Source organism: Hippocampus comes, unplaced genomic scaffold (genome assembly GCF_001891065.2).
Source record: "Hippocampus comes isolate QL1 unplaced genomic scaffold, H_comes_QL1_v1.1 scaffold307, whole genome shotgun sequence".
Classification (NCBI taxonomy): Eukaryota; Metazoa; Chordata; class Actinopteri; order Syngnathiformes; family Syngnathidae; genus Hippocampus; species Hippocampus comes.
In genome coordinates, this window is record NW_017805337.1 from 109015 (window position 1) to 120691 (window position 11677).

Consider the following 11677-nt stretch of genomic DNA (forward strand, 5'->3'; position numbering starts at 1 on the left):
GGTTGTTTTTTTGTTGTTGTTTTTGCATAGGCAATCATATTTAAAGTAAAGAATCCATCAGCTTTGACTGAATGCGAGCATTGTCCTTGTTCGGGTGACATCATCGTCATGGTGTCAAGTCCAAACATCTCATTTCTTTCTTACAACTGACACGTCATGCAAATAAAGGTTGATATGAAAGTTTTTGCATTTCTTTTTGTTTTTTTTGCTCATTTGTTTGTTAAGAAAGCCAAAAAAAAAAAAAAAAGCATCTAAACTGCAGCCCTTTTCTCTGGAAGCGTATTGCTGCCACACCAAAAAAAAACTATTCAGACCAATTTAAAGGGGGATCGGGCATCTCCTTTTGAAATCATTTTGGCCTGGTTCTTTTTAACAGGATCATAGGAGAGCAACGTAAGTGACATCGCTTGGGAATTTGATTCATAAAACACACACACACACACAAAGGACCATTGAGGTGTACCGGAAGTCACACTTAACAAAATTTAACGTGAGAACTCATCCCATCAAAAGTTGAACTTGTCATGAAAAAAAACTGACGTTATAATGCAGGACATGACCAAAGTGCACGCTGAACCACAAACCTGAACACGTTAGAACGCCGCACTTTTCAGGTGAAGACGCGTGAAACTTTTCACATGAAACTGGTCACGTTAAGATGCGAAACGTTTCACATGAAACTTATCACATTCGAGTGTGAACTTTGTCACCTTAAATTGGGGTAGGGGCGTGGCAGCAATAAACACGTGCGTACTTTTCACCTTCGAGCCTCTCTTTCGCCACCGCTCGCCTCTCCTTTTGCCGCCAAAGGACAATACCCACGCGTCGCTTCGCTCGCTGCGAGGAAAGAAAGCATTCCAAATCAAAACACTCACACGAGAATCCTTTTTTTTTTTTGTGGTGTGGAAAACAGCTCTCGACGTTTCGCTCATTTATAGCGACACGCCACCCCTCTCGCCCCTCCCCCTTTTTTTCAATTTCTTGAGCACGCCGGGGTGAAGCTAACCCCCAAAAATCTTTCAGCATTACGTTTGTTAGCATTACTAGCTCACATGCTAGTATTAGCATGGAAACTATGCCAACTGCTGTCTCCAATCGCAGCCGGATCGTCACATTCAAAATACCGTATTGCTCGTCGCAAAAACGCTTCCAAGGGTTATTTTTATTGCAACGGACATGAGACTCGATCATTAAAAACAATCAATAGTGAATTAAGACTGCCTTTAGAGATTGAGGACAAAATGGACGTTCTCACTATCAATATGTGACTGATATTCAGTTGTTGATTTAAAAAAAAAAATAATAGTGAATTAAGCCTGCCTTTAGAGATTGAGGACAAAATGAACGTTCTCACCATCAATATGGGACAGATATTCAGTTGTTGATTTAAAAAAAAAAAAAGGAGTAAAAAATGCATTTGATGTAAAAATGAGTTTTACAATTAATTGATAACATATATAGTTGGTAAAAAGACTAAAGTGACCATTTCTGATCAGTAAAATGTTCACCTCATCAACATTCTTTTTTCGAATTCATCATAAAATGTTGACAAAAATATGCTGTTCTTAAAAAAAAAACGACTAAAGTGACCATTTCACTGATCAGTAAAATGTTCACCTAATCAACATTCTTTTTTCGAATTCATCATAAAACGTTGACAAAAAATATGCTGTTCTTTAAAAAAAAAATCGATTTTCTTTGTAATCTCAATTTATTTAAAAATATGAACTAATCATATCATAAATCGCTAATTTACCCAACTAATTAATTTTGACTCAGCCAATTGATCCCAAATATGACAAAGAAAACATGAATATTTCCTCCACAGATCAATCATCTTAAATATTCAAAAAAAAAAAAAATGCAGTGGACCCACATAGCCGGGCCACAAAACAAAGCAAAACTTATGCAAATAACTGACCCCCATTAGAATTGCATTGGAGGTGGAGGGTGGGTGTGGGGGGGGGGGCATTTTCTTGCACCCCCAAAAAAAATGACTGAACAACTTAGGACAGTTTTGTGTTACCGTTTGGAAAACAAAATCCCCAAATTCGAATAGTAGAGTCCAAAACCAAAGCGCAAAATTTTTCTTTGTGACCTTGGCCTTGTTTCCATGTGAACTAGCTTTGTTTTTTTTAGGGTGTTCAATTCACCTATGGTGCATGTTTTTGGAATGCGGGAGGAAAGCGGGGTACCCAGAGAAAAGCCACTCCGGCACGGGCAGAAGGTGCAAACTCCACCCAAGAGAGCCGGGGCGAGGCGGACGCCTCCCGTGGCGCCCTCGCACAGACGTTGCGGAAAGCAAATCAAGAGCATTGGGCTAAATGAAGAAAACGGTCAGCTTTGGTTCGGGCGGACAAGAAGCCCTTTGAGGGACTCAAAAGTTTTCAACTTGTCCACATGACGAGATTTGCATGGCTTTGGTGGTTTCGCTCTTGCTGTTGCTGTTCCTCTCTTTGATTTTGTGACGCACACCTTGCTCGCTGACTTATTCCCTTTTCCGCTTCGCAAACAAAAAGTTTATCCTCCCGACAGAGGTTAGCGTTAGCATCATTAGCATCACAATTGCGCAGGTGTGGCTCGGCCACCAGTCAAACGCTTCGTATACATTCAGAGTATTTAGACACACGTGTGTGTTCGTTATAGGATAAACTTGAGAAAAGTACATGCAAAAAAACATTGGGGTGGGGGGGGGGGGAGCAGTTCAAAATGATGATCTTGGGTTTGGAACTCAAGCTGGATGACTCAAGTGGACGGCGTTCAAAAAGCCAATCAAAGCTAAGGCCCGTGCCGTCATTTGTCGCCACACCGTCAGAGTGATATTATACGACAGTCTTCCATTTCCAGAGCGAGAACAGGCACGGGAGAGTTTTCAAAAGTGTATTTTTACGGAGCTTTTACGGAGTTTTCTCATTGAGTTTCAAAGCGTTTTACGCGTCTGATGGCTAAAAGCCTTTTTAAAAAAGAATTTTGTACGATCTGTGGATGGCAGATTTTCACCTATTGCGGGTAGGCGTGGAAAGTACGTTGTGCAATCAACTCGGGTCCATTACAAAGGGACAGCGGATATATTCGTTTTAGCACGGATAAATGATCCATCGCCAATGCAAAAGTCTGTACCGGCTGGGCTACCAAGCGTCAAGCATTCTGGCATGCAACTTTTTTGGTGGGGGGCCGGGGGGCTCTTGAAGCGGTACCATGAAAAGTTTTGTTACGTTTCCAAAAGGTGTCATTATTATTCTTAGTTGAAGTGAAGAAGGCAAGGCACGTACTGTGGTTTAGGACATTTCGTGCAAAAGAGACTTTTGAAAAAAGGTCCAGCGAGCGGGGCTGGACGGATGGGATGGATTCCGAGCAGAATTCTTGGGGGGGGGGGGCACATTCCACATTCCTTCTCTGAGGGGGCCATCGCTTCAAATCCTTTCACGCAGAGGTGACCCAAACTTTGTGCCGTCAAGGTAGCGATTGCGCATTTCGTCACCGCCGACAAGAGCATCTGAGTTGACGTCGACACGAGTGTCGGTGTTAAACTTGTCGCCAGATGACAGGGAAGCGGCCGGCTGCGCGTCACGCTCTGCCCGAAAGAGGGCAAGAGTGGTCGGCGCTCGCGTACTTCTGAGCGTCCAACTTCATGTTTTCACACTGACAGTGATTGTCAACCCCAGTCTTTTTTGCTTTCCCTCTTTTTTTTTTTTTTTTGTTTTCGCTCTCTTTGGGGACGATTGGAGAAAGGAGAGGCGAGAGGGGGGACAAAAAGTGCAAAAATCACGTTTGAATGAAAAGATGGTGCGTCTCACTCTCTCTCTAGTTGGAGTCTTTGGGGAAATACAGAAAAAAAAAAGAGCAAGGCTTATTTGCATATATGGTAAGCAGCACCTACAGGGAGGGGCGGCGTTGAGGGCGTGATGGACATCCTTTCCCGGGAAATCCTTGCGGCGACCAGTCTCGAGAGCCGTTTGGAGTCCTCGCGGCTCACGGCCCGCCGTGCGCCCACACCCGTACGCGTTAAGTGCATCGTGTGTCGAACATCCTCCATCCTCGATCTGAAGCGATCCTCCTCACTGGGGTCGCTGATATCAATCGTTTGCGTTTGGGTGTGAGCACACGCAGAACAGATCGTGTCGCGTTTCAGTTGCCCAGATACCAAGACTGGAACGCACACACAAACACACGCGGCAGGGCCCCGTCGTTAAACATGACAAGAAATAGGACTTACTATAAACTGTACTCAGCTCACTGTCACGAAAGTAGATTCGGACGAGAGCGATGCCTAGAGATACGCGTCGGGGGGGTAGCAGCCTCAGCATTTTCTTTTTCTTTTTTTTTTTAGCGGTGAGGATTTCTAGATCAGATCGACTGCAATGCAGCAAATTGCACACCGACCGACATCACCTACGGTCGAGGACACATCACATTCCTATTCTCTAGCTCGCAACTACAGTGCAGCGCACATTTCGACTCTATAGCAGGGCCTTTCAACAGGCGGCCCGGGGGCCGGACCAGGCCCAACATGCATGTTGGGCCGGCCCAAAAGAACAAAACAGCGACGTTGGCCACATGTACACATCCTTCTGTTACACACCGCCTGGGAAGGCAGGGGGCGCTGTGGAGTGGCGCAGTGCTTTGTCTCTCTCACAACAGTAGAAAAAGAACACAAAGAAGCGGCTTCACATCTCTTCCTCCTGCAGGTGAAATCCATTTTGTGCAATCCTACTACGTGCTCGTATCTTTGTGCAAATTGAGATCAGGACCAACCTGGGCTTGGTAGAGTCCACCTGGGTCTCGAGACGCAACGCCAACAAAGGAGGAGCGACTGGCAGGAGGGGTCCCTGGAGTCCCGGGGGCCGAGTACGCTGTTGTGACGACATCATCAGTCCACTTTGGCACACTCTATGGACCCGATTTACAAGTGGCCTCGGTCACGCAAATGCCGGTGCGAGTTGTTCTCCAGGATTGCCAACCAAATGGCCGCGCCGTTGGTTAGCCGCGTTTCGATGCGAAATAGTGAGGAAAAATATGACGAGACAATTCTGGAGGAATTGCGTTTGAATGCTGAATGACCACATTTGGAATGCCATCCATCCATTTTCGAATCCGCTTCTCCTCACAAGGATCGCGGGCGTGCTGACTTTGGGCAGTCGGCGGGGCACACCCTGAACCGGCGGCCAGCCAACCGCAGGGCACACAAAGACGAACAACCATCCGCGCTCACAATCACCCCTCGGGACAATTTAAAAGCGTTCCATTAGCCTGCCGTGCATGTTTTTGGGAACGTGGGAGGAAAGCAGAGTACCCGGAGAAAAGCCGCGCAGACAAGGGGAGAACATGCAAACTCCAGCCGGGGGGGCCGGAGCCGGAATCGAACCCTGCGCCTCTGGCACTGTGAAACCGACGCAATCGAACCCTGCGCCTCTGGCACTGTGAAACCGATGTGCTAACCGGTCGCCCGCTGTGCACAGCGATGTGAAATTAATGGAGGAGCATGTGAAATTACACGGAAAGAGCAAAACAGTGTGGAAATCAGGGCTGGAAAATTTATATTCACGGCTCTTATTTTGAAAATGTGGGGGAAATTTGAGAACGGGAAGGGTTCACATGACAGCAGGAATGAGCAGAACATTTTGAATTTGGAAGGAAGTGAATCAGTCGAGGAATGTGGGAAGGGGAGGTGGAAGATGGAGAAATGTGGATTTGAAAAGCATTTGGAAACCAAGGCAGACTTGTGAGCTGCCGAGCACTTACTGGGCGACGTGGGGGAGTTTGCCGGCCCGTCGGATGAAGAGCTACTGGGCGGCTTGACGTCGGCGGGCACTCAGGACGGAGCGGAAGGAAGAAGACAAAGTGCCGTTGCCAAGAAGCGCTCGCTCACCGAGCTTTGGTTGGCGGGGTCGCAGGCCAAGGAGACCAGATCCTTCAGGGGGTCCTGGCCTAGGTGGGGAGGGTAACGGATCGCTCCGTGAGGGAAGTAAGATGAGGACGCAAAGTGCAAAGACGGCGACGGGTGCGGACGGGACAGACCTGAACACACACACACACACACACACACATAAGGATCATCAGGCACATCAATGAGTCTGTATGTCACCGTGTCGCTTCCTTTGATATTTAGACGAAGGCTCAAAAAAACGACGCGTTATATCGACATCATTTCTATTTTTTGTCGAACACGAGTTCGCTCAGTCGCCACTGACCGCTGTGCACCGCGATGACGGGCCGATGATGTTGAGTGAACGATCCCAGCCTGGGTGAGTTTTCCTGGGCTGAAGGACTGTCCAGCTCGGCCTTCTTCACTGGAGGAGACACTCCTGACACACACACACACACACACACACACACACACACACACACACACACACACGCGCGCGTGCACTGAGAGAAGAGAATAACGCACACACAGGCAAAGATTCACTTTGTTGTTGCGTTACCTCCTTCCATGTCATCCGTCCAGTTTCTGGAGCTGCTGCCCGGAGAGGACGGCGAGTGGTAATATTCTCCACCTGGGCTGCCCACTTCCTCCTCCATGGAGCCCGACTTGTGCCGCTTACTCCTGCACGCGCACGCAGACGGACAGGTGCAGACAAAGTCGGGGGTTCAAATGAAATAAAAGGACTAGGTGGACATATGGATCGAAACGTCCTTCTCAAACGGGAGGGGGCTCGTGCCATGCTTGCGTGTGAATATGCCGTGGGTTTTTTTGCTTTTACTAGTCTCATTGCACATCCATTCCAGTAGATGACAGTGTCACTCCAATTGTCCAGATGGGCAAGGCGTAAACTTTTACTTCCAACAATTTTAGAGACAAATGACCATCTTTAGGCTCTTGGAGTTGTAGTTTGCGTTGCGGTTGTGCTCTTCGCGGCCGTTTGACCAGTTTGTGTGCGCGTGCTTACCCACTGGACGAGGTGCTAGCGAGCGTGCGCCGCATGTTGACGGGCTGGGGAAGTGCCTGGTTGAGATCATAGGCCAGGTGGCCTTGGAGCTCCCCGATGGAGAAACTTGGTCCCACCCCGGAGACGACGGGAGCTACAAACACATGAGCGCACACGCAGATGCCAGAGACATGTTGACTTCAGGCCTTCTTCTCTATTAGTTTTCCTCATGTCACGTTCAGGTGCATCCTCGGCCTGCGTGATGTGACCTTCAAATAAAATCTTTACGGTTTTTTTTTTTGCTTTATTTTCCCCCATTGGGGACATGCTTAATTTCTCCTGATAACAAATGACCGTTGAAACTCACTTAAAGCCAAGCCAAGTTAAAAATGTTCTTTCCAAAAATTTGGTAGATCGAAAATAGAGTATTTCAAATCAAAGCTTCATGAACTATACCGGACACGAGAGTAATGGAGTGAGTGATAGTGAGGTGGGCAGGTAGTCAGTGAGGTGACTACACTAGAAATTGCCAGGAGCTATTTCGTTTGATGGCTATTCGTTTCACAGCAAAAAGCAAATTCGAGGCTGAAAGCCGCACGGGGTGACTTACTTCTCGACACCTGCACCAGCTCGGTGACGCTGAAAACTCCCGACGTCACAAAGGCATCTTGGAACTCGGGACCGTCTGCAACATGCAAGCCGGTAAGTGAAGGCCAAGCGCGGACGGCGCTCACGCTACACGCTTACCCATCGTGGCGGTGCGACTGTCCTCCTGATCGGAGGCCACCGCTGTCCGAGCGGGACTGCCGCCCTCCTCGGCCTCTGCGCGCACACAAAGGAGGGAAAGGTGTGAAGATAGCCATGGATTTACCATCTTCATGCTCTGCAAGATATGGAACCACCCATCTTCGACACCGCTTGTGAGCTGGAACCCATCCCAGCTGTTGTAGGGTGAGAAAGGGCGCGGACTGGTCGCCACTTCAGGTCAGGGCACAAATGACAAACCGGTCGTTGCAAAGTTAACGAAAACTAAACAAACAAACAAAACTCAATAACTAAAGCCAAAATTGTTCACGAAATCAAATAAAAAAAACACTAAGTGAAACTACATTTTACAAAACTAACGATAATGATTGTGAAATGTCCGCCGTTCTCATCTCTGTCAATGAATTCAATCAACGCGCGTTTCATTTGCTGTACACCCGCACAGAAGAAGAAAGGCCAAACGGTCAATGTCAGGGGGGAAAAATAAAGCCTGCCGAGCAAAGAAAAGGGTGCCAAAGTGGAGACTAGCTTCCTAACGTTTTGGCATTCAAACTTTTGTTCCAAAGGCCCCGCCTCCTCGCGAATAGCTTCCGAAAGGACTCGCGGCTGCACTGCCCACCCCCCGTGCCCGATCAGACAGCAGACGTGTACTGGCCTTTGCGGTGGACGTAGTAGGCCAGGTAGAGGTCCAGCTCCTTGACGGAGACGGAGATGTGCCTGGGCTGCACGCACAGCAGCGGGTTGGCGCAGTGGCGGCCCTTGACCAGACGCTCGCCGTCCGTGCTCTCCAGCGGGATCCCCTTGAACAGGATCACCATCACCAGGTCCAGCCGCCACACCTGCAAAACCACAAAAAGCACCCGCGCGTCAGCCCCGAGGGACGCCATCGGCCCGCCTACGCCCGCTCCACCTTGTCGGCCTGTCTGAGGCAGTCGATGCGTCGCATTTTGCCTTTTTGGTCGGGATTGGACAGGACGCAGCAGGCCGCCTTCTTGCCCGTGACAGACATGACAAAGTCCTCTCGGCATTCCGGTCGGATGTCCTTTCGCAGTTTGGCCAGAAGCCGACTGGCCCACTTTTGCTTCACCTGCCACCAAAACAACAACACCGATCTGCTGAATAAGGATGTGACTTCATCATGGATTTCATTCGGACCTGTGGCCAAGTTGCCCGACCGATACTAAGAAAATAAAACAGTGGACAAATTCCATTTTTTCAGGGAAAATGCTTTTTGCTTATTGCCTTTTGAAAACAAAAACCCAAGCCTTTTTCTTCCTTTGATCAATGCAATTACGATGGGTGGTGTCAATAACGTGGACTTTGGCTATTTCCCCGCCCGGTTCTTTTCCTCGGCGAATAGCGGGGGTCCACTGTTCTAAAATAATTGGCGCAAGCAAGAGCAGCATGCTGCCGGTAAAATGAACAATGTAGTCAGGGCGCCCTCTGCTGGACATAATGGGCATGATATGTTTAATTTGGACCCTGGCTGTCCACCGTGGTGCCTGATCAAAAAAAAAAAAAAAAAGACCACTCTGAATGAACATTTACGCCCTTTACAAAAGTCATTTTGATCGACTCTGTCACAGCTTGCTCGAGAGAGAGAGAGAGAGAGAGAGAGAGAGAGAGAGAGAGAGAGAGAGACAGATTGTACTTTATAATGTTTAATAAAGAACTAAACCAATTATTTCATCACATAAAAGAAAAAATGCTGACCGTTTAAAGTAAAATGGTCATACAAATCTTTATATTATTTCCAGTAAACACTTGAAGCAATTACTCCATAAAATGAACAGTAACAAAGGTAAACGTGTATGAACATTTGTGTACCATGACGCACCTCCGCTTTCTCGCCGAGGAGCTCTTCCTTGACCATCCTCTCTTCTTCTTTGGTCATCCTCTTCTCATGCTTCTTGAAGTACTTCCTCTTCCTGGCCTGCAGGTTGAACCACGTGTAGGCGAACGCGCGCACCTGCGGCAGAAGCGCCTCGATGAACGGATGGAACTCATCCTGAAAACAAAGAAACAAGGGGACTGATGAGTACCATCGACCCATAAAGTCCAGACCCGTTTGCATGAGGCTACTATTGCTCTCACTGGCACCAATGACATCACTTCCCGTCGCACCTCTTTGTTATTATTACCCACACACTTGACGTCCCCTGTATGACTCAGATACGTCTGAAGATGGAAAAGTCGTGATGGAAAAGAAAAGGAGAGTAGGAGGGAAAACTGGGAAAGCGCACACATTTTATTTGACTCTGGAAAGTCCTGTTTTTGCTCCTGCAGGCATGTAACAGTACATGTTTCTTATTAAAGTCCTACCTTAGCTCACGAAAGCCCCAATTTACCAGGCAGATGATTATTCATTTATTTGTTTAGCTTTGAGTGACAATCCTCAGGTACGCTGAGATAAAAGCAAAACGGTGCGATTGAGGTACGCTAATGCCCTGACACGTGGGCAAGGAAAGCCACCTCAGTTGATTCGGCACAGTAAAGCACACAAATACAAAATGACAGCACTCACAAGGAGCTGCTGCAGGCCACAATTCGGACATTAACAGGCAGATTAACCAACGACAGATTCTGACATGGCACCTCAGGCCACGCCCTTTCATGACACACATTGAATATGACGGTTTCATAATTAGTATTACACTCCATAACACTTCACTTTTGATACAATTCTTGATACACTTTTGATACAATTCTTGAAGACAATGTTACTGTCTTCATTAAAAACCGGTCAGACCAATACTCGTTTCAGAACGTGACACAATAAGTTAGTGTTGTCCGCTGTATCAGGAAATGTTAAAAAGTTGTTTCAAATCAACACTTTGACTCCATCCAAGTCCTGATATGTCACTTTATTGCTTCTCGCCCATCAGTCATCACAATGAAGACTGGATAGGGTCTCCTGTGCTACTTCTTCCTAAATTCATGGACCGAGGGATGAAGGACTGACCGTGGCCGGCGGCTCTAAAATGTGCAGCTACTCGCCGGGACCGGAGGCCCTCTGTTGGCCACACTTTTGTCCCTCGGCCCGCTGTGTCCGACTGCGGCCATTTTCTGCTGAGTAACACGCAAGCAGGCGCGCGCGCGTTCCGCCGCCGGCAGGAAGTTGAACTTGGCCTTGTCAGGCCGGCTACTGGCCCCGGGCAAAAGCCACCAAGAAGGACGAGCCTTCGAGCGGCATTCGTCTCGCCGAGCCGCGGTGCGATGGAGCCCGGCGGGCGACACAAGAGGTCCGCTTCCGCACCGTAGCGCCCTCACGCCAAACTCCCTCGCGAAAAGCCACCAATCCAAGTAGAGCGACGTTCCTGGCAGTATTACGCGGTGACCCGCATTAAGCACCTCATGTTCTCCTATTAGGTGGCGTTTTGACCAATTCGGCCTCTACGCGAGATGCTATGAATGTCTGTTAAGGACGATATAACAAGTTTTACGTCGGTTTCGGAGGCTAACTTCCGCCCTGTGAAGGAAGCCCTTCGCTGGCGACCCAACTCTAAAAGTGAATGCTTTTAAATACAAAGCGTTGCGTGTCGCCTGCGGTTACTCAACCGAATTGTAGTTTCGAGCGCGTAGGTTGAGAAAGCTCCAGTAGTCATGTTCTAAAAAACGCGACTATCCGCCAATGTCCACATGTTGTTTAATCCGCTTGCTTTTGAATGAAGTTTGGCGAGGGACTCGTCAACGTCACACGTCAGACTGAGACTGCTCAAGAACTAAACCTGGGACATTTGGAACGGAGAAAGGAAAACAAATTATTCTCCCAACTCGGCTCCATGGCCTTTTTTGGGCACGCCGCGTCTCGGGACTCAAAACGCTCGAGAACCCAACCGCTTTTGATTTGGGTTGTTGTTGTTGTCCTACCATGTCCGAACCGAGCCGCCAGCCGAGGAAGTTGGAGCGGATGTCAAGGCCGGCCCATCTCCAGCCGCCTTCCCTTCTCATTCCATATTCACGGCCGACAGAGCTCCGTGCCAGCGGGGGGGAAATCCAGGAGCGCAACCGTCCCGCGTCGAGCCCCGGCCAGTCCCCCCTCC

The 11677-nt window shown here is 48.4% G+C and overlaps 1 protein-coding gene and 2 long non-coding RNA genes across 3 annotated transcripts; 1 reads left to right on the top strand and 2 right to left on the bottom strand.

Annotated features, from left to right (window-relative positions):
• Window positions 1-1434: 1434 nt before the first annotated feature.
• Window positions 1435-1688, top strand: LOC109516940 (uncharacterized). The gene is made up of 2 exons (XR_002168455.1): window positions 1435-1478; window positions 1587-1688. It is a non-coding gene; the product is annotated as an uncharacterized LOC109516940 (long non-coding RNA).
• Window positions 1689-2962: 1274 nt separating this feature from the next.
• Window positions 2963-5826, bottom strand: LOC109516939 (uncharacterized). The gene is made up of 3 exons (XR_002168454.1): window positions 5743-5826; window positions 4756-4853; window positions 2963-4149 (listed from the first exon to the last, which is right to left on the bottom strand). It is a non-coding gene; the product is annotated as an uncharacterized LOC109516939 (long non-coding RNA).
• A 28-nt stretch (window positions 5827-5854) lies between these two features.
• Window positions 5855-11142, bottom strand: nfic (nuclear factor I/C; the record flags this gene model as incomplete). Its single annotated transcript, XM_019871748.1, has 10 exons — window positions 9780-11142; window positions 9472-9642; window positions 8545-8721; window positions 8290-8473; window positions 7617-7691; window positions 7480-7554; window positions 6891-7023; window positions 6426-6544; window positions 6192-6305; window positions 5855-6018 (listed from the first exon to the last, which is right to left on the bottom strand). Coding segments are annotated over exons 1-10 (1314 nt in total), but the record flags the coding sequence as incomplete, so codon positions are not given.
• Window positions 11143-11677: the final 535 nt, after the last annotated feature.